At 47.9% G+C, this 23341-nt stretch overlaps 1 protein-coding gene and 1 pseudogene across 1 annotated transcript; both read right to left on the minus strand.

The window, feature by feature from the left end:
- The window catches only part of LOC128409503 (zinc finger protein 721-like), a 60466-nt pseudogene that overhangs the window by 20369 nt on the left and 16756 nt on the right, over positions 1-23341 (minus strand).
- On the minus strand, positions 2967-5677 carry LOC128409630 (zinc finger protein 420-like). Its single transcript, XM_053380195.1, has one exon. The coding sequence runs from the start codon at positions 5675-5677 to the stop codon at positions 4079-4081; it is 1599 nt and encodes a 532-aa protein (XP_053236170.1). The 3' UTR covers positions 2967-4078.

A 23341-nucleotide genomic window follows, 5' to 3' on the forward strand; every position in this document is an offset into this window, starting at 1 on the left:
GGGAAACAGCCTTACTAGAAAAAATAATAAAAATGATTTGGGGGGGGGAAAGGGCTCTGCTTCGGCATGCTGTGCCCCCTCCCCAACCATCTGTAAACTAAACTTCACGGTAAGAAAAAATTCTATCTTAAAATGTATTGCTGATTCAATTTTTGAAAGTTTTAAAGAGTTGTTTCTACCAATAATTATATTCAGTCTCATTATAAATCACTTTTTTATTTTTTAAAAATCCTGTCATGTATATGTAGTAGAAATTCAAAAAGTGGTTCCCAGACTGGAGGTTATCCACACAGAAACCCAAAAGAAAAGGAGGAAGTCCCCAAGTAGAAAGATAGGCCATATTGAAATAAAAATGTGTCTGCAAAGAACCACATCCCTCATTCCTTTTTTTAAATTAAAATATTTTATTAACATATAAAACGCATACATGTACACAGTACATAAAGTGGTACCTCAGGTTACATACGCTTCAGGTTACATACGTTTCAGGTTACAGACTCCGCTAACCCAGAAATAGTACCTCAGGTTAAGAACTTTCCTTCAGGATGAGAACAGAAATCGTGTTCCGGCGGCGCGGCGGCAGCAGGAGGCCCCATTAGCTAAAGTGGTGCTTCAGGTTAAGAACAGTTTCAGGTTCAGAACGGACCTCCGGAACGAATTAAGTACTTAACCCGAGGTACCACTCTGTAAACAATACCTTATTTCCTAACATAAAGCATACCTAACATTACTCTATATTATACTTACCTATACTATACATACAAACACACCTACCCCACATGAACAGCCACAAGGTGACTTGAGCCAGTGTGGTGTAGTGGTTAAGAGCGGTAGACTCGTAATCTGGGGAACCAGATTCGCTTCCCCGCTCCTCCATCTCACTGTTTGTTGTGGGGGAGGAAGGGAAAGGAGAATGTTAGCCGCTTTGAGACTCTTTCGGGTAGTGATAAAGCGGGATATCAAATCCAAACTCTTCTTCTTCCAGCCATTCTTGTTACACTACTTTATTTTTACAATTGACTTAAACGCATTTCATTATTTCTTTAATCTCTTCTATCTTAACTTTACTCTCCTTTCACTCTAATCATGTTCTGAATTCTCTGTCTTCACTTGCTCCTCTTTTACCTCGCATTCTAGGAGCAAATCATATAGTTTGGAAATATGTTTACTTTTAGATTAGATTAAGTACTCATCCAATCTTGAAATTTCTTTCTCAAATCCCTTTTGTTTATCTTTTGCCAATCTCTGATTAATTTAAAGAACTGCAGCCAATTGTTCAAATATTTCTTAACTTCCTTATATCCTTTGAATTTAAGTTTATTATTTTCCTCTTCCAGTAATCCTTATATGCTGCCCAGTTGTTATTCATATTCTTTCTCTTTACGGTCATGATTTCTAAGGTGAGGTCCACCAAGGTGTTTTTGTGAGAATCAGAACTTACAGGGTTAAACAGCTCTAGGTATCGTCCTGCCTACTGAGAGGTGTGGCTTAGTCATGCTGGCCACATGACCCGGAAGCTGTACACTGGCTCCCTCAGCCAATAAAGCGAGATGATCGCCGCAACCCCAGAGTCGGTCGCGACTGGAACTAATGGTCAAGGGTCCCTTTATCTTTACCTAAAGCTTGGACCTGTTATTTATTGCACCTACACAAGGCACACCACTGCTGCGATACTCTGCTTGAAACTGGGAAGAAGAAGAAGAAGAAGAAGAAGAAGAAGAAGAAGAAGAAGAAGAAGAAGAGTAGTAGTAGTAGTAGTAGTAGTAGTAGTAGTAGTAGTAGTTTGGATTTGATATCCCGCCTTTCACTCCCTTTAAGGAGTCTCAAAGCGGCTAACATTCTCCTTTCCCTTCCTCTCCCACAACAAACACTCTGTGAGGTGAGTGGGGCTGAGAGACTTCAAAGAAGCATGACTGGCCCAAGGTCACCCAGCAGCTGCACGTGGAGAAGCAAAGACGCGAACCCAGTTCCCCAGATTACGAGACTACCGCTCTTAACCACTACACCACACTGGCTCACGTCCAGTGGCACAGGGAAGTGTGAAGGATGGCCAGAAATCATAGCAGGCTGTGCAAGAAACCTGCTTAAATCCAACAGTTTTGGGTTCTAGGATCCCTTTATATACATCCATATTTTATACAATGATTTCCTTACAATATGGTCCAGAAAACCCTTGTGGACTCTCTCCTTTCCCTGTATTAGGTATGCATACCATCCAAATCGAGTGCCTACGTCCTCCAGATCTAACACATCTGTGTCCTTCAACTTAATCCACTCCTTTAAGCAGGTCAGAGCTGCTGCAGCATGATATAATTCCAGGTCACATAGGTCAAATCCGCCTCTCTTTCTCCGATCAATAAGTAATTTATATTTTATTCTACGGTTTTTTTGGATGGAATGGCAAATTGCACATCATTCCTATTCACCAATCAAAGGATCGCAGCAATCTTAATAGTTGCAACCCAATGTCATCATCCTGAACTAACCAAAATCATTTGGCTCTTCAGATAAGCCCTGGTCATAATATCATATGTCCTCCATGTTCTGCTCTTTTTCTCCATTTTGTCTTCCTATATGTTAGGAGAAGTGACAGCTCAGTTGCGGTTACTTGGGACTAACTCCCTTATGGGATAGTTCATATAGTTAGACACTTTTGTAACCCAAGTCTGCCTTCAGGGATGCATCTGTGAACTGAATGAGTAAACCACTTTTATATTGACTTTAACAAGATTGTGTTGTGTCTTTTTATGAGGGAGTAGAAGGGATCTTACCAGAAATCCTATATTCAAAGAGGCTTAACAAGCCTGCAACAAGCTAACCACCATGCTAATTTAAAAAGTTTGAAACTTGGGCCAAAGTGTTGCCACAGGAACTAGGGAGCTAAAGATGCTTTTCTGGCAGTGGGACAAAATGTCACAGATAAAATCCTGAGAGGAGAAACCGGTTCCTTCCAGAAGGTTTTGTTCTTTTCTGCTGAGGCAGCTGGATTTATTATGATTTGTGTTTTGTTATCTCAAGGTCACACAGAGCCAGAAAGATAAATCTGTGAGCTCAGTGGGCTGGTTTCTCTTTCTTACTTTCATTTTCTAACTTTCACATCTGCTAAGTCCCCTGAAGCTTTGTTCTGTAATGAAGCTGAAAAACCTTTAGTAGAAAGTTCTTCTTTTGCCAATGAACTTTGCCTCTGCCTGATTTATGGAGAACCAGATGCATCCACTCCAAACAAACTTCTGCAGCTCTGCTCTCCATCCAGACATGGAGCACCTTGGCATTGAAGACCAAGACGGGTCCCAGAAAAAGAGACTGAGGTGAATGTGTGGGTCATAAGCTGGGAGTCGTTGGAATGGAGTCGCTGGGAGTGGCAGAAGGTTCTGTTGAGCAGGTGAGGGAAGAACAGGAGGAGAGAGAAAGAGCTCCATAGAAAGACAAGGCTGCATTGGGATGAGCTGGTGTGGGAATTGTCAGCAGAGAAATATGTACATCCAGCAAAAGGGGATGCAGTGCAACTCCTGAAACTGTTCATAACACAAGCTATGATCTCGTATGAGGAAAGGGATTTAATATGCATTCTTCCCCACCCCCAGTGGATTAGGAAAGAAGATTAGTAAAAGAAGAGAAAGCAGGATTGGGTGAACATTAAAAAGGACAATAATTTTGGACTGTGACTTGACTGAGATTTGTTAGAACAGTTTTAATAAGGCCTTATAGAAACTGGACCTAGAAACTGGAGAAATACTAATTTGGGTTATTAGACAATCATAATAAGAGTCATATTGCACTATCTGAGTGGTTAAGATTTGAAGGCTGGGCTGGGGGGGGGGGCGGAATGGAGGGAAAGTGCCATCTTGCTAAAGGGGAGGGAAAAGGCTGGATACTAAATACAGCTGGGTTTATCCAGGAGTGCATATTCTGAGTAATTATTGCTACAGTGGAACGATCACTCAGGTTGGGAGACAGGGAGAAGAGGGGGCACCCAGGGGAGCGCTGGGGGAGCCTGCCTTTCTATGTGTTGACAAATGATATGATACAAATGTGATAAAGGGTATTTTTAGTTATTCTCCCATGCCCTTTCTCTTTTCTATACAAATGTGTTTTGTAAGGGTTGTTCAATAATGTTTGCATTATTATTTTTCTTTGTTGGTTTTCCCTCTGTATGAATTCTTTGATGGGAAGTGAGAACATCCTTCCGAATGAAGCTCTTTCCACATTCCAAGCACTGATATGGTTTCCCCCCTGTATGAATTCTTTGATGGGTCTTGAGATGGGTGCTTTGACTGAAGTTTTTCCCACATTCACAGCACTGATATGGTTTCTGACCTGTATGAGTTCTTTGATGGATCCTGAGATAGGAATTGTGACCAAAGCTCTTTCCACACTCATGGCATTGAAAAGGTTTCTCCCCTGTGTGAATTCTTTGATGGATCCTGAGATAGGAATTGTGACGAAAGCTCTTTCCACACTCATGACATTGAAAAGGTTTCTCCCCTGTGTGAATTCTTTGATGGAAAGTGAGACTGGAACTGTGACGAAAGCTCTTTCCACACTCATGGCAATGAAAAGGTTTCTCCCCTGTATGAATTCTTTGATGGGAAGTGAGCTTGGCCCCCTCCCGGAAGCTCTTTCCACATTCCAAACACTGATATGGTTTCTCCCCTTTATGAATTCTTTGGTGCAAAGTGAGAGTGTAACTGTGACGAAAGCTCTTTCCACATTCCAAGCACTGATAGGGTTTCCTTCCTGTATGAATTCTTTGGTGCAAAATGAGACTGTGCCTGAGACTGAAGCTCTTTCCACATTCCAAGCACTGATATGGTTTCTCCCCTGTATGAATTCTTTGATGGGAAGTGAGATGGCCCCCCTGGCTGAAGCTCTTTCCACATTCAAAGCACTGATAGGGTTTCTCCCCTGTATGAAGTTTTTGATGCAAACTAAGAACCTGCATGTACCTGAAGCTCTTTCCACATTCCAGGCATGGATATGGTTTCTCCCCTGTATGAATTCTGTGATGGGAAGTGAGATCACCTCTCTGACGAAAGCTCTTTCCACATTCCAAGCACTGATAGGGTTTCTTCCCTGTATGAATTATTTGATGGGAAGTGAGATGTGCACTTTGACTAAAGCGCTTTCCACATTCCAAGCACTGATAGGGTTTCTCCCCTGTATGAATTCTTTGATGGCAAGTGAGAATCTCTCTGTGACTGAAGCTCTTCCCACATTTCAAGCACTGATAGGGTTTCTCCCGTGTATGAACTCTATGGTGCGTAGTTAGATTGCAACTTTGACTGAAGCTCTTTCCGCATTCTAAGCATTGATAGGGTTTCTTCCCTGTATGAATTCTTTGATGGGAAGTGAGACTGGAACTGTGACGAAAGCTCTTTCCACACTCAAGGCATTGAAAAGGTTTCTCCCCTGTACGAATTCTTTGATGGATACTGAGACCATCCTTCCGATTAAAGCTCTTTCTGCATTCTAAGCACTGATAGGGTTTCTCCCCTTTATGAATTCCTTGATGGGAAGTGAGACCGGAACTGTGACGAAAGCTGTTTCCACACTCAAGGCATTGAAAAGGTTTCTCCCCTGTATGAATTCTTTGATGGGAAGTGAGACCATCTTTCCGATTGAGTTCTTTGATGGATCCTGAGATAGGAATTGTGACCAAAGCTCTTTCCACACTCATGGCATTGAAAAGGTTTCTCCCGTGTGAATTCTTTGATGGATCCTGAGATAGGAATTGTGACCAAAGCTCTTTCCACACTCATGGCATTGAAAAGGTTTCTCCCCTGTGTGAATTCTTTGATGGGAAGTGAGCTTGGCCCCCTCCCGGAAGCTCTTTCCACATTCCAAACACTGATATGGTTTCTCCCCTTTATGAATTCTTTGGTGCAAAGTGAGAGTGGAACTGTGACAAAAGCTCTTTCCACATTCCAAGCACTGATAGGGTTTCTCCCCTTTATGAATTCTTTGGTGCAAAGTGAGAGTGGAACTCTGACGAAAGCTCTTTCCACATTCCAAACACTGATATGGTTTCTCCCCTTTATGAATTCTTTGGTGCAAAGTGAGAGTGTAACTGTGACGAAAGCTCTTTCCACATTCCAAGCACTGATAGGGTTTCCTTCCTGTATGAATTCTTTGGTGCAAAGTGAGACTGTGCCTGAGACTGAAGCTCTTTCCACATTCCAAGCACTGATATGGTTTCTCTCCTGTATGAATTCTTTGATGGGAAGTGAGATGTATCCCCTGGCTGAAGCTCTTTCCACATTCAAAGCACTGATAGGGTTTCTCCCCTGTATGAAGTTTTTGATGCAAACTAAGAACCTGCATGTACCTGAAGCTCTTTCCACATTCCAGGCATGGATATGGTTTCTCCCCTGTATGAATTCTGTGATGGGAAGTGAGATCACCTCTCTGACGAAAGCTCTTTCCACATTCCAAGCACTGATATGGTTTCTCGCCTGTATGGACTCTTTGATGGGAAGTGAGATCACCTCTCCGACGAAAGCTCTTTCCACATTCCAAGCACTGATGGGGTTTCTCCCCTGTATGAATTCTTTGATGGGAAGTGAGCTGCACCCTCTGACGAAAGCTCTTTCCACATTCCAAGCACTGATAGGGTTTCTTCCCTGTATGAATTATTTGATGGGAAGTGAGATGTGCACTTTGACTAAAGCTCTTTCCACATTCCAAGCACTGATAGGGTTTCTCCCCTGTATGAATTCTTTGATGGCAAGTGAGAATCTCTCTGTGACTGAAGCTCTTCCCACATTTCAAGCACTGATAGGGTTTCTCCCATGTATGAACTCTATGGTGCTTAGTTAGATTGCAACTTTGACTGAAGCTCTTTCCGCATTCTAAGCATTGATAGGGTTTCTTCCCTGTATGAATTCTTTCATGGGAAGTGAGACCGGAACTGTGACGAAAGCTCTTTCCACACTCAAGGCATTGAAAAGGTTTCTCCCCTGTATGAATTCTTTGATGGATACTGAGACCATCCTTCCGATTAAAGCTCTTTCCGCATTCTAAGCACTGATAGGGTTTCTCCCCTTTATGAATTCGTTGATGGGAAGTGAGACCGGAACTGTGACGAAAGCTGTTTCCACACTCAAGGCATTGAAAGGGTTTCTCCCCTGTATGAATTCTTTGATGGGAAGTGAGACCATCTTTCCGATTGAAGCTCTTTCCACACTTCAAGCACTCATAGGGTTTCTCCCCTTTATGAATTCCTTGATGGGAAGTGAGACTGGAACTGTGACAAAAGCTCTTTCCACATTCCAAGCACTGATAGGGTTTCTCCCCTGTATGAATTCTTTGATGGCAAGTGAGATTCTGACGGTGACTGAAGCTCTTCCCACATTCTCTGCACTGATACAATTTCTCTCCGCTGTTAGTTCTTTCATGTGAAGAGATTCTATCCCTCCGAACAAAGCTCTTTGCTTGATGTGAGGTGGACTGGGGGCTCTGGCAGATGTTCTCTCCGCACTTTGTATATTTATCTGACTTCTCTGCTATGTGAATTCTGTTGTGGTCCCCCTTGGTCTTCCCTTCCAATTCATCACCATCTGCAATGAAGAGAGAAGCTAATTAGAGCCTCAGGAAGAACAAAGTTAATGAATGCTTGTGATAGAGGAGGAACTGAAGAGAGTTAGATGTGAGCCCTTACTATAGTTTTCACTGTTGGCTGGTATTAACTGACATATTGCTTGGTTTTTATCTGGGATAGATTTTGTTTGGCTCAATCCTGGAATCCACTCCATCTCCAATTTCCCTTAAAGCTCTGAGGCTGACATTTAAGAAGGCCTGGCCAGTTCAGACTACCTGGTCATTGCTTTAAAAGGCATGACTAGAAGGAAAAAAATTGCAGAGAAAACAGTGGATATCCCTCCATTCAGGGTTCATGGTGGGGATGTTAGAATCCCGAATGCTGTTGGTCTCCATCTAAATAGTGAAGGTTCATCACATAGAGGTATGTATGGACTTTCAAAGTTACTTGCTTAATTTCAGAACAGATATTATGATCCAACAGGAAGCGTTACCAAGAGGGTCCATGACCCCACGATTCTCCTCCTTGACTTCCTTATGCAGAGCTCTCTGGTCAAGATCCAGCAAATTGTCTGTGAAACAAACAGCAACATCTTCACCTGCACACTCCCCACCAACTGTTGCCTCAATCTAAATTTGGTCTAAATTTTAATTTATACCTAAATCACTCTCTTCAGTTTGAACCCCACTCCCATTTTCAAGAGTAAACTAACTCTATTTTGTTTCATTGGTGACAAAAGAGGAAAAGTGACTAACTCACACTTGATCTAAACACAACAGCCGCAAGAGCTCCTGACTAGGCATTCAGCTATGCAATGTGGAATGTTTTCTGTTCTCTCCTGTTTCCCTTTTTTTCCCTTTCAATTTAAACCAATTCAGGAACCCAGAACTCATACACTGACCACTAATGGTGAACCTTATGCTATAGATACTTGGTCTACATATTTGTATATTAGTCCTATGATCCTTGTTTTTAAAAGCAAATAAAAAGTTATTCCCCCCTTCATGGATCACTGCCTTGCCGTGGCGAAGGGGCTTGAATAACTCAGATAAGCTATGAGCTATGCCGTGCAGGGCCACCCAAGATGGACATGTCATAGTGGAGAGTTTTGACCAAACATGATCCACCTGGAGCAGGAACTGGCAAGCCACTTGAGTATCCCTGCCAAGAAAACTCCATGGAGAAAGACAACAGGCATATAAAAGTTATGACGCTGGAAGATGAGCCCCTCAGGTCGGAAGGCGTCCAACATGCTACTGAGGAAGAGCAGAGGACAAGTACAAGTATATTCAGAGCTGATGAAGCGGCTGGGCCAAAGCCGAAAGGTTGCTCAGTTGCGTATATGCCTGGAAGTGAAAGGAAAGTACAATGCTGTAAAGAAAAATATTGCATAGGAACCTGGAATGTAAGAACCGTGAACCTTGGTAAGTTGGATGTGGTCAAAAATGAGATGGCAAGAATAAATATTGACATCCTGGGCATCAGTGAACAAAAATGGACAGGAATGGGCGAATTCAGTTCGGATGACCATCATATCTACTACTGTGGGCAAGAATCCCGTAAAAGAAATGGAGTGGCCCTCATAGTCAACAAAAGAGTGGCGAAAGCTGTACTGGGATGCAATCTCAAAAATGATAGAATGATCTCGATACGAATCCAAGGCCGACCTTTTAACATCACAGTAATCCAGGTTTATGCACCAACCACTGGTGCTGAAGAAACTGAAATTGACCAGTTCTATGATGACTTAGAACACCTTATAGAAATGACACCAAACAAGGATGTTCTTCTCATTATAGGGGATTGGAATGCTAAAGTAGGGAGTCAAGAGATAAAAGGAACAACTGGCAAGTTTGGCCTTAGAGTTCCAAACAAAGCAGGGCATAGGCTAATAGAGTTCTGCCAAGAGAACAAGCTGGTCATCACAAACCCTCTTTTCCAACAACACAAGAGACGACTCTACACATCGACATCACCAGATGAGCAGCATCAAAATCAGATTGATTATATTCTCTGCAGCCAAAGATGGAGAAGCTCTATACAGTCAGCAAAAACAAGACCTGGAGCTGACTGTGGCTCAGATCATCAGCTTCTTATAGCAAAATTCAAGCTTAAACTGAAGAAAGTAGGAAAAACCACTGGGCCGGTAAGATACAATCTAAGTCAAATCCCTTATGAATACACAGTGGAAGTGAGGAACAGGTTTAAGGATTTAGATTTGGTGGACAGAGTGCCTGAAGAACTATGGATGGAGGCTCGTAACATTATACAGGAGGCAGCAACTAAAACCATCCCAATGAAAAGGAAATGTAAAGTGGTTGCCCAACGAGGCCTTACAAATAGCGGGGGAGAGAAGGTAAGCAAAATGCGTGGGAGATAGTGAAAAATACAGGAAATTGAATGCAGATTTCCAAAAAAATAGCAAGGAGAGACAAGAAGGCCTTCTTAAACGAGCAATGCAAAGAAATAGAGGAAAACAATAGAATGGGGAAAACCAGAGGTCTGTTCAAGAAAATTGGAGATATGAAAGGAACATTTCGTACAAAGATTACCATAATAAAAGACAAAAGTGGTAAGGACCTAACAGAAGCAGAAGACATGAAGAAGAGGTGGCAAGAATACACAGAGGAATTATACCAGAAAGATATGGATGCCTCGTACACCCCAGGTAGTGTGGTTGCTGACCTGCCGATACAGCGTCAGGGCTCCAGCAATCACGGCAAGCCTCTTCACACCCGGCTGGTCCCCTCGACACCCCACTACCTGTAGGGCACTTTTTTGGGGGGGGTGTCTAACCCTGGCACTCACCCCCACTGTCCAAAGGCCCCAGTAACAGTCGTCTTTTAAACGGACGACTCACACCGCCTTGCCATTTCCCTTTGCAGACAAATCGGAAGCCCAGGATCAGGTTACTTTCAAGAGTCACAACTTCTAATGCTGCCTGAAGGATCGGTAAGTTGTCTGACATTGGTAGAGCATTCAAACACAGTACTGGTTTTAGACATTTTGAGCTGTCAATACATTGTGGTGGTCGGGGATCTGTGATGTATTCCTAGCTCAAATTGCCTGCAGATGACAAAGGTGCAGACAGGCAGGTGGAGGAGCCCGAAATGGTGCCCCCCGAGCAAGCCCCAATACCTCTCTGGCTCCACCCCTCCATGTCCCCATCTCCACTCCCCTGGAACTCACCAGATCTCTCAGAGGTCCCTGGGAGGGAACACTCAGATGTTGTGCGAAGGGATGCAGGAGACAACCTGACCAGGTCAACCATCCATCTTCCCCCTTCCATCCTTATGAGCTTTGCAGGATCCATCTCTTTCATCCTTCCTGAGGAGTCGAGAAGCCACAACAAGCTGCAGGGTCCTGGGAGAGAGGAAGAAGCAAAGGGAGCCTCAGAGGTCCTGCAGGGATTCTCTTGCCCTAGATATTCTCCTGCCCCTGGAGAAGCACAAATGGGGCAGCCCCTTCCCAAGAGAAGCCCCATTTCTAAACATCTCCAGTGATTCCAATTTCTTCTGTATGCTTCTCACCCCACTTGTAAGCCTGGCATGGTCTACACAGTAGTGACCTCAGAGTAGATCCTATTGAACGCAGTGGGGATAATTGACAGAACTTGGTACAAAAACCAGTCACCGTCCTGTCTCCAAGCCTGAAAACTGCAACCCCAGAGCATGGGCAGAAAAGAGCAGAGTAGATATTACATGTAGGTTCCCCCATGCTAGGTGCTTTGTATGGAGAGCCCTGTTCACAATCTTTGAGCTCTCTCATCACAAGCCAGGCAGATGTTGTGGCTGTATCCGCTGTTAGAATTCCGTTCGACTGAGCTACTCCTCCAGCTCGAGTTTTCGGAATCTCCTCCTCCGACGTGATTAACGACCTAAGCCTTTGATGAGGCTCCAGGCACGTTCCCATTTTGCAGAGTTCACAAACAGCAGGACGAGAAATATATGAGCTACATTGCTACGTTTTATTTCTGACTACGCAGACAGAAAAGAATATACATCCTCTCGCTGTGAGAGCACAGAACCAACTGGGACAAAGAAACAGGAAACCAGAAACATCAACATCCATCTCCCGCGAGACTTCCAACAGTCTGGAATGTAAACAGAGTCTTGTGACTCCAGAAACTGCACAGTGGCATAAACAGAAATCTAACATTGGCCTCTGTCAGGGGTTGCATGGGGACCAAATCTATACGTGGAAGCAGAGGAGCCGGTGATGCCACATTTTTGAAATATCAGGAAACTAATACACCCCTCCTCCTTAGATTTCGTCTGTGCTTATACACCATCTTCGCAAGTGTCAGCGCTGCCCAAGGTCCCAGCTCACACAAGACCAACGCTGCTTCTTTCTCTAGTATAAAAGTCTTTATTGAAGTTCAGTTTCACTTCCAGACGCGCAGCGCGCAACGCTACGTCTATACCTCAGATCGTCGAAGCTCCATCTGAATCTCCTCCCCCCTGACACCAGTTTAAGATTCTAGCCTTACTCCACCTCTTCCTCTGTTCCTTCCTTCTCTGGGTCCGCCTGCTAGTCGGAGTCTCAGCCCTCCTAGACTCCTCTGACGCTGAGTCCCCTGACTCTTCCCCCTCCCTCCTTTGGGCTTTTGGACCTGGCTCCCAATCCGGGTTTTCTGCTGTCCCGCGCTCCTCCACATTTGAACTTGGCGCGCGCGCGCAGCCTCCCACTTTCCTTCTGACCGTTACACTTGTGTCACTGCTCCCTCTTTCGGGGAGGCTAGCTGGACCTGGCATTCCCTCCGTTTCCCCACTTCCCGATGGGGGCGTGGTTACCCCTGACTCATCTTCTCTCCCCGCTGGAGGAGAGGCTGGTCCTGACTCATGTGACTCTTCCCCCCCACTGTGCTCTGGTGGGGGAACTGGTCCTGATCCTCCGCTGCTCCCTTGGGAGTCCCCTCTGGTCCCTTGTTTATGGAGTGTCCCCCCTGGGACCCCCCTCGCCCTTACCATAGGCGCCCCCTTCTGGGAATCTTCTGATTCGCTGGAGAAGCTCATGGAATCTCTCGGGTCACTGTCATATTCCCCTACGCTCCCCTCTGATTCCTCTCCTCCGCTCTCTATTTGCTCTCTCCCCTGCTCTTCTGCTCCTGAGCCTCTGACAGCAAGTCTCCAGTCTCAAAATGTGGCCCCCACCCAGGCATGGAAGCCATCCAAGTATAGATCTTCCACATGTTCTAAATCTGTAGTGTTCTTAAGAACACCAGGCATGTATACTCTCCAAAAACTCCAGAGGTGAGCTTTACGCTCCTCTTGTGACAAGATTCCCAAAGGCTTAGGGTAGCTTGATAGAACTAGTCTATTTTGAGATAGCACCAATTGCCATTTCTTGTTTATCAAAACCCACAGACTCTCTGCTAGATTTTTTCCTAAAGGTTTTACAAGGACCTATCAGGACACAGGTGGCGCTGTGGTCTAAACCAATGAGCCTAGGGCTTACCAATCAAAAGGTTAGCGGTTCAAATCCCCACGACGGGGTGAGCTCCCATTGCTCGGTCCCAGCTCCTGCCAACCTAGCAGTTCAAAAGCACGTCAAAGTACTAGTAGATAAATAGGTACTGCTCCGGCGGGAAGGTAAATGGCTGGGCTCAGGGCGGCTAACACCAACATCACAGTAAAAACATAAGGGGGGGGGACCCAATTTAAATTACAGGTTAAAATGCAATTTAAAATGCAGCCTCGTTTTAAAAGTAGCCGATAAATCAAGACCATAAGGGGAGGGAAACATAAGGGTCAGACTGAGTCCAAACCTAAGGCCAAGTGGAACAGATCTGTCTTGCAGGCCCTGCGGAAAGATGTCAAGTTCCGCAGGGCCCTAGTCGCTTGTGACAGAGCATTCCACCAAGTCGGGGCCAGTACTGAAAAGGCCCTAGCTGAGACCAATCTAACCACCCTGCGACCTGGGACCTTCAAAATGTTGTCATTTGTGGACCTTAAGGGAGCCAGTGTGGTGTAGTGGTTAAGAGCGGTAGATTCGTAATCTGGGGAACTGGGTTCGTGTCTCCACTTCTCCACATGCAGCTGCTGGGTGACCTTGGGCCAGTCACACTTTTCTGAAGTCTCTCAGCCTCACTCACCTCACAGAGTGTTTGTTGTGGGGGAGGAAGGGAAAGGAGAATGTTAGCCGCTTTGAGACTCCTTCGGGTAGTGATAAAGTGGGATATCAAATCCAAACTCCTCTTCTTCTTCTTCTTCTTCTTCTTCTTCTTCTTCGGGGCATACCAAGAGAGGTGGTCCCGTAGGTACGTGGGTCCTAGGCCGCATAGGGCTTTAAAGGTCAAAACCAGCACCTTAAACCTGACCCTGTACTCCACCGGGAGCCAGTGAAGTTGGTAAAGCACTGGATGAATGTGATCCCGTGGCAAGGACCCCGTAAGCACACTAACCAGTGTAGCTAACTGATACTGATAAAACAGATGTATAGAACTTATAAGCTTATCCACAGGTGTGGGAAATAACAAATAATTAAGGACAATGTAAGAAAATTGAAAGGTACAGAGTATCAAATCTGGCATCACAACACAAGCTGAAACCATAAAGTTACAGACTTTAAATAAAACAGTTGAAATCTCGCTCTGAATTCAAACCCCCTAGATGTGTGGATTTGAATAAATAAATCAACCTAGTTTCCTGTTGTCACAAGAACTTCTCAAAATTTTTCCTGATCCCACGTTTTCTCTGGTTGACCCATAGAACCATGTATAAATCTATGTCTGAATGATGGTATTTGATAAAGTGTTCAACTCGGGGTGCCTCCATTACTGCATTTCTTATACGGGATCGATATTCACCTATACGAACACCGACTGCTCGTGTGGTGGATCCAATGTACAATAAGTTGCAAGGACATATAATTAAATAAGATCCCATGACATGAGTATTAGACAAAGTTGGTGTAATTAACTGAGCTCTGATCCACAAGTATTATAATAATAATAATAATAATAATAATAATAATAATAATAATAATTTTTTATTTATACCCCGCCCATCTGGCTGGGCCTCCCCAGCCACTCTGGGCGGCTTCCATAAAAACCAAAAATACAGTAAAATATCACACGTTAAAAACTTCCCTGAACAGGGCTGCCTTAAGATGTCTTCTGAATGTCAGGTAGTTGTTTATCTCTTTGACATCTGCTGGAAGGGCGTTCCACAGGGCGGGCGCCACTACTGAGAAGGCCCTCTGCCTGGTTCCCTGTAGCTTTGCTTCTCGCAATGAGGGAACCGCCAGAAGGCCCTCGGCACTGGACCTCAGTGTCCGGGCAGAATGATGGGGGTGGAGACGCTCCTTCAGGTATACTGGACCGAGGCCGTTTAGGGCTTTAAAGGTCAGCACCAACACTTTGAATTGTGCTCGGAAACGTACTGGGAGCCAATGTAGGTCTTTCAAGACCGGTGTTATATGGTCTCGGCGGCCGCCCCCAGTCACCAGTCTAGCTGCTGCATTCTGGATTAGTTGTAGTTTCCGAGTCACCTTCAAAGGTAGCCCCACGTAGAGCGCATTGCAGTAGTCCAAGCGGGAGATAACCAGAGCATGCACCACTCTGGCGAGACAGTCCGCAGGCAGATAGGGTCTCAGCCTACGTACCAGATGGAGCTGGTAAACAGCTGCCCTGGACACAGATTTGACCTGTGCCTCCATGGACAGCTGTGAGTCCAAAATGACTCCCAGGTTGCGCACCTGGTCCTTCAGGGGCACAGTTACCCCATTCAGGACCAGGGAATCCTCCACACCTGCCCGCCTCCTGTCCCCCAAAAACAGTACTTCTGTCTTGTCAGGATTCAACCCCAATCTGTTAGCCGCCATCCATCCTCCAACCGCCTCCAGACACTCACACAGGACCTTCACCGCCCTCACTGGTTCTGATTTAAAAGAGAGGTAGAGCTGGGTATCATCCGCATACTGATGAACACCCAGCCCAAACCTCCTGATGATCTCTCCCAGCGGCTGCATGTAAATGTTGAAAAGCATGGGGGAGAGGACAGAACCCTGAGGCACCCCACAAGTGAGAGCCCAGGGGTCTGAACACTCATCCCCCACCACCACTTTCTGAACACGGCCCAGGAGGAAGGAGCGGAACCACTGTATGACAGTGCCCCCAGCTCCCAGCCCCTCAAGACGGTCCAGAAGGATGTTATGGTCGATGGTATCAAACGCCGCTGAGAGATCCAGCAGAACTAGGAAACAGCTCTCACCTTTGTCCCTAGCCCGCCGGAGATCATCAACCAGTGCGACCAAGGCAGTTTCAGTCCCATGATGAGGCCTGAATCCCGACTGGAAGGGATCCAAATGGTCCGCTTCTTCCAGGCGTGCCTGGAGTTGTTCGGCAACCGCTCGCTCAATCACCTTGCCCAAGAATGGAAGATTTGAGACTGGGCGATAGTTGGCCATCGTGGCCGCATCTAAAGATGGTTTTTTAAGAAGCGGTTTAATAACCGCCTCTTTCAGCGGGTCTGGGAAGGCTCCCTCACGGAGGGAAGCATTCACCACCCCACGAAGCCCATCGCCCAGTCCTTCCCGGCTAGCTTTTATAAGCCAGGATGGGCAAGGATCCAGGAGACAGGTGGTTGGTTTCACTCGTCCAAGCAGCCTGTCCACATCCTCGGAGGTAACAGATTGGAATTGATCCCACTCAACTTGACTAGACAGAACTCTAGCACTCTCCCGCCCCGGCCCTGCTCCCACGGTGGAGTCTACTTCTTCCCGAATCTGAGCGATTTTATCTGCAAAAAACTTTGCAAAATCATTGCAGGAGAACATGTGGCCCGTACTGGGCCCCGATGTTGCAGGTGGTTCCGCTAAATTGTGAACCACCTGAAAAAGTCTCCTGCTGCTGTTTTCTGCAGATGCAATAGAGGCGGCGAAGAAATTCTTCTTCGCCGTCGCTATCGCCACTTGGTAGGCTCGACGTTGAGCTCTAACCTGTGTCCGGTCAGATTCGGAATGAGTTATCCGCCACCGGCGCTCTAGCCGTCTCAACGATTGTTTCATTGCCCTCAGATCCGTGGAAAACCACGGGGCTGTCCGGGCTCCATGCAATCGGAGAGGGCGCTTCGGAGCCAAACAGTCAATAGCCCTGGTTAACTCCACATTCCAGCGGGCCACCAGGGAATCAGCTGAAAGGCCATCAACATGGGATAAAGCATCCCCTACCACTCTCTGGAAACCATTTGGATCCATTAAGTGGCGGGGGCGGACCATCCGAATTGGTCCCACCTCCCTGCAGAGGGGATGGGTCGCAGAGAAGTCCAGTTGCACCAGGAAGTGATCTGACCATGGCACTTCTTTCGTTTCGCTTTTACTTAGTGTCAGATCACCAACATCCATAGAGGTAAACACCAGGTCCAAGGCATGTCCGCAGCTATGGGTTGGGCCAGACTTATTCAGGGACAGCCCCATGGAGGCCATGCTTTCCACGAAGTCCCGAGCGGCCCCTTGTAAGGTCGTGTCGGCATAGATGTTAAAATCCCCTAGGACGACCAAGCTAGGTGTCTCCAGGAGAACATCCGCCACGACCTGAAGCAGCTCGGGCAGGGAATCCTTGGTGCAGCGGGGAGGTCGGTACACCAAAAGGAATCCTGTACTGCCCCTATTGCCCAACTTCCAGAACATGCACTCGGAAAACTGGGTCTTCCCAATAGGACGCCTGGTGCAAACTAATGACTTCCTAAAAATCACTGCAACCCCCCCTCCCCGCCCACATGACCTGGGTTGCTGTGCGTAAGAGAAACCTGGTGGACAAGCAGCGGCAAGGACAGGCCCATCTGCTTCATCCAACCAAGTCTCTGTTACACATGCCAGGTCAAGTCCTCCATCCATGATCAAGTCATGGATGGCAGTGGTCTTATGAATCATTGACCTGGCATTGCACAGCAGCACCTTCAGGTCATGTGGGTATCCCTTGCTGATTCTAGTATCCATCCGGTCAGGACCAGACCCGGAGGCAGGAATAGTCCTCAGACAACGACTAAACCTGCCCCCTCTGTAATGACGTGGTCTAGTCTTAGCGTAACTCCTCCTCCTACCCGTGATCACCGAGATCGGTTGTCCCAGTGCATCCCCCCCTGTGGAACATGCCCCAGCCATTTTGTGGGCTGGGGCCCACTCCCCGGCAGCCCTGACCCCTCCCCCTAAGAACATAATAGCACCTTAAACAAACAAACAAAACCAATAAACAATACAAACAAACAAAAAATAATAATGTAAAAATTACAAAAACATCAAAATAAAAATAAAAAAATTCCCCAATCCCAACCAAACATCAATCCCACCCCCACCCGCCACATACAAAAAATCCAAAAGAAAAATTTTAAAAACATTTTAAAAACACTCTAAAAACACTCTGTGCCCCCCTGGCAGTAACAACTGTCCTGGTGAGGCCTGTCAGGCCCCGCCCTGGGCCAGGTGGTAAGTGGCAAGAGCAGGGCCCTCAGGCACTCACACAGGGGAGTCTTCCTGGGCAGCAGGCAGCAAGCACCACGCAGTCCTTATGAGGCCCCAGGCCCCGCCCCAGGCCAGATGGTAAGTGGCAAGAGCAGGGCCCTCAGGCACTCACACAGGGGAGTCCTCCTGGGCAGCAGGCAGCAAGCACCACGCAGTCCGTATGAGGCCCCAGGCCCCGCCCCAGGCCAGATGGTAAGTGGCAAGAGCAGGGCCCTCAGGCACTCACACAGGGGAGTCCTCCTGGGCAGCAGGCAGCAAGCACCACGCAGTCCTTATGAGGCCCCAGGCCCCGCCCCAGGCCAGATGGTAAGTGGCAAGAGCAGGGCCCTCAGGCACTCACACAGGGGAGTCCTCCTGGGCAGCAGGCAGCAAGCACCACGCAGTCCGTATGAGGCCCCAGGCCCCGCCCCAGGCCAGATGGTAAGTGGCAGGAAGGAGCAGGGCCCTCAGGCACTCACTCAGGGGAGTCCTCCTGGGCAGCAGGCAGCAAGCACCACGCAGTCCGTATGAGGCCCCAGGCCCCGCCCCAGGCCAGATGGTAAGTGGCAGGAAGGAGCAGGGCCCTCAGGCACTCACACAGGGGAGTCCTCCTGGGCAGCAGGCAGCAAGCAGCACGCAGTCCTTATGAGGCTTCAGGCCCCGCCCCAGGCCAGATGGTAAGTGGCAAGAGCAGGACCCTCAGGCACTCACTCAGGGGAGTCCTCCTGGGCAGCAGGCAGCAAGCCGCACGCAGTCCTTATGAGGCCCCAGGCCCCGCCCCAGGCCAGATGGTAAGTGGCAAGAGCAGGGCCCTCAGGCACTCACTCAGGGGAGTCCTCCTGGGCAGCAGGCAGCAAGCCGCACGCAGTCCTTATGAGGCCCCAGGCCCCGCCCCAGGCCAGATGGTAAGTGGCAAGAGCAGGACCCTCAGGCACTCACTCAGGGGAGTCCTCCTGGGCAGCAGGCAGCAAGCCGCACGCAGTCCTTATGAGGCCCCAGGCCCCGCCCCAGGCCAGATGGTAAGTGGCAAGAGCAGGGCCCTCAGGCACTCACACAGGGGAGTCCTCCTGGGCAGCAGGCAGCAAGCACCACACAGTCCTTATGAGGCCCCAGGCCCCGCCCCAGGCCAGATGGTAAGTGGCAAGAGCAGGACCCTCAGGCACTCACTCAGGCATTTACCTATATGGCTATTCTATCTAAAATTATTTGGTATGTATTCCTCATTTATTATTTATTCATTATTTAATTTGTAGGTTGCTCAGTATTATTTTTGTTGTCATTCTTTCTATGTAATGTATTCAATTTCATCATCAGCTGACAAAGCTATACTGTCTTGGACATCATCCATTGAAAGGCGTCGTGGGGTTCCCCACCAGCAGTCCATTACATTGACTACTTCTTGCTTATGGACTCATATATATATATTATTTTGAAGTTACTGATTTTAATATAATTATCTTGAAATATTAGGAGGGTTGTTGTTGCTTATGCTGTTAACGATACTCCAATATATTTCACTTTATTCTTTATCACCAATCCACTCACTCTCTGTAATTCATTTTTTGACTGTGCATCCATGCTTTTCACTAACACCTTAGTTTCCCCTCTACTTATTTTAAAACCTGCAGCATTTCCAAGCAGCCTTATTGCTTCTAATACACTACTAAGAGGTTCCCCGAAAGATAATACCACATCATATGCAGAGGACTTCAGTCTGTCATTTTGTTGCCCCACCCTCAGCTCCTTTTATATCTGGAGTTTTCCTTATTCTTCTTGATAATACATAAATGTCCCCTTCTGTATCTTACATTTTTCTAAGAGAGTATTATTCACAATCATGCTTGCCATGTATAGATTATTTCCCTTTAGAAAAGCCTCTCCTATCCCTGGCTCCTGCGGGAGGGAGTTCCAGTTTTACCTACGCACTGTGAAAGTTATACGTTTAATGTAAATAAAGCATTCTGCAATGGAGACAAGACTGGGGTTCCTCCTTTGGGAAGGGATGGGCACCTGGGGACTCCAAAGGCTATGGGCTTGTTTTCTAATAGCAGCAGCAGCTGCAGAGAAACTCCAGGATGGGGAACATCCTTGAAAGCTCACTCTGGGATCAGAGAGAGAAACGTTGGCAGACCTGCCACCCAGAGCCCCCTCCTTCTCCTCCCTGCATTGCCTCACCCCCTTCAGGACAAGATCTTGGGCTCCTTAAGGCGGCTTTCCATCCTCTCCTCTCAAGGAAGGCAGCTCCGTTCCCTTGAACCCTGGCAAGCCCAGTGCAGCCAGCTCAGCCCTCTGGCTCTCCCCTTTTCTCCACGGAGGAGCCCCAGGCGTGGCCCCTGCCCAGAGAGGCTTCCCTTGAGGCTCTGGGCTGGAGACCTGAGCTGATCTGGAGGAGGATCTGGCAGGGGAAAGGACGGCCTGGCAGGGGCTCCTCCACTGGAAGGGGCATTCTGGGCATGCCCTCCCCCCCCCAGACCCCTCCCTGCTTCCCCAAAGAGGATGCCAAGGAAGAGCAGAGCTGGAGACCCCCTGGAAACTCGCCCCCTCCCAGGCTTGGCAGAGAGGAATGGGGAGGGCAGGACCCTCTGCTCCCAGACTTGGGGGTCTCCCCCTGCAGCCCCGGGACCCCCTTCTCCCATGGGCACCCCAAGGGGGAAGAGAGAGGAGACTCACCGGATTCTTCCCAGGAGGGAAACCGAGGCAGCGCGTAGAGGAGACAAGAGACAAAAGACGGGACTGGGCACGGAGGGAGGGGATACCGCTCTGGAGAGCCAGCCCCGCCTCTCTACTTCCTGTCCTCTCTAGGACTCCGGCTCTGGTCGATTTAACCCTTCGCAAGCTGAGCACAGCCCCCTGGCTGGCTGTCCTTCCCTCTCAGAATCCGGGTGGTCCAGGGCATGTGCAGAGTTCTCTGTGATTCTCGACTAAGTGTCCCTCAAGACAGCAGCTTAGTGCCCTGCCCCCAGATGGGTGGGGTATAAATGAAATAATAATAATGCTTCACCTGCTCACTAGCCGAATGAAAGTCTGTTGCAATATTAGGAGGGTACTTGAGGGAGACACCGGTCCCTTGGGAGCAAAAACCTCCGCTGGTAAAGCAGGAGACTCTCGATTTCGGAGTCCTGGGTTCAAGCCCCACTTTAAGCATCGCAAAGGGTTGGACTGGAGGACCCTCGACCCCTCTGTGAATCTGTTAAATGCAAATAAATAAATCAGCACACTCCCCAGTTGGAGAACTCGCTCCAGACTTAGAAAGTGACCTTCAGTGGGGACAAAGGTCGGGTTCTGCATTTAGGCAGGAAGACTCAGGAGGGGAATTTGGCCCGGGATAGTCCCTCCGCTTTCCTGGAAGCGTAGTCCTGAAGAGAGTGCCGCTGCCCTCGTGGGCCTCTTGGCTTGGGGGGAGCCTGCTCCCCTTTGGGCTCTGCTTTGTCCCCAGCGATGCCCAAGGGGATCCTCCATGGGAGGACTCTCTTCAACTCCTGCTTGCGGAGTTCCCGGGGGGGGGGCGCCTGGTCGGCTGCTGCCAGGAGGCTGGGCTAGGTGGGCCCTGGTCCTGATCCAGCAGGGCTCTTCTTATGGAGCCTCCAGGCCCAGAGGCAGTCTACCCAGGCGGCTCTGTTCTGTGGGGCATTGGGCTGCTTTGAGGACAGGAGGCTGGGCTAGGTGGGAGGGGTCCCCTTGGTCCGGACCCAGATTCTGCTGCTGCTGCTTTGGGGCTCTCCTGAGGCCCTTCCGCTCCTAGAATCACGCCCAGGGGCCATCTAGTCCACCCCCTTTTTCTCCTCCTCCTCGCAGGAGCATCCTTCGGCAGAACCTTGCCTCCGGTGGCCAAGCTGGGCTGCTGGTTCCTGGAGGAGGCTGGGGGCAGAGGCTCAGTCATGCCCAGTGCCCTCAAGCAGCACCCTGCCATTTTGTTCCTGCCCCCACCCAGGAGACGCCTGGAAGAATCTGCCCTGGAGTTCGAGTTGCCCCCGGAGGTCGAGGCCGGCCTGGTCTTCCAGGTCCTGGGTCTGGAGATATAAGACCGCCACCCTTAAAATAAAAACCAGGCCCTTTGCAAAGCCCAGCCTGCCCCCTTCCTTCCCTGCTTCTCATTCACCTTGAAGCACCTCTAAATTCAGCCTCACTGTGATATACCCATTTCAGAGGCGCCATAACTGAGGCTGGGAAACTGCATCCATTTCGCTGTGGGGCTGATGCGGCATTTCCCAACCTGGGCATGAGTTAATTATTATGCCCCCCCACACACACACCCCCTTGATTTGTCTCCTTTCCAGCACTCCTGCGTTAAGAAGTAAAATTAAATTAAATGATTCTCTGGATCTTCAGTGACAGCAAACACTCCTTCCCCAACCTCTGTTTTTAAACCACCAGTGTCAGAATTGCTTTCTTTGGAGGTTTTCCAAACGGAGGCTGGAAGGCCAAATGTCAGGGATTCTTTATTGCAGGGGGTGGGACTAGATATCCGTTGGGGTCCAACCTCACAGTTGTTTACTATTATTATTAGTTTCTTTTTAAAAGATCAGTGTTGAACAACACTAAACAACAAGACACTATATCATTATAAGAGTTAACAATTCCAATTCCATATATGCTTATCTAATGTCTAGGTGATATTATTATTCAAAAACATGTATGTTGATTCCTAACCTACTATATTTGGTATAAATGCATTCCAACTCTACAACTCTTTCTGATCATTTTATAATGGCCTTGTAGCGGATCCCACCTCAAGCCGCCCATTAATAAAGTTGCATTATGTCCCTGCTAATGGCCCCCAATGAAATATAGTGGATCCGCCTCACGGTACGCCCATTAAATGAATTTCTGTCATTGACCACAGCATCTCCTGTGTGAGGGAAAACTTGGCAATTTAGAATCTTGGTCTGAAGCTGAACAAACACAAAAATTTCTATTTACCCAGAAAAACCTGCTGTCAGGAGATGTGTTCTTTCTGGCGGAAGTCAACTTATTCCTTCAACTTGGAGGATGTCACGGCACTAAACGCAGGACAGGCACGGCTTTTCCTCTGCTCCGCTTGCCAAAAAGCAGTTGCTCCACTTCAGGCAGATGTTCCGCTTTCTAGAAACGGGGGCCAAATGTTCCCTGGGTTTCTGCTCCTTCCCTCTCGCTCCTTCCCTTAGTTGTGTCCCCATTCAATCCTTGGGACGCAGCCCTGCTTCCCTCACAGATTCAGACCTGGGGGGTTCGTGAGCGAGGGGCCCTTTTCCTCTGCTCTCCTCCCTCTCAGCCACTCATAACCCACCTACTATCAGCAGCCAGAAACATCATAACCAGACACTGGAGAGACCTGTCAGGAGTAAGCATGGACCAATGGTACCAAATAGTATGGGAAATAGCCTT

This window comes from Podarcis raffonei, chromosome 2 (genome assembly GCF_027172205.1).
Source record: "Podarcis raffonei isolate rPodRaf1 chromosome 2, rPodRaf1.pri, whole genome shotgun sequence".
NCBI lineage: Eukaryota > Metazoa > Chordata > Lepidosauria > Squamata > Lacertidae > Podarcis > Podarcis raffonei.

Bases quoted from the DNA above. Each gene is read 5' to 3' on its own strand.
- LOC128409630 (XM_053380195.1), bottom strand. From the start codon at position 5,677: ATGAGTGTGGAAAGAGCTTTGGTCACAATTCCTATCTCAGGATCCATC.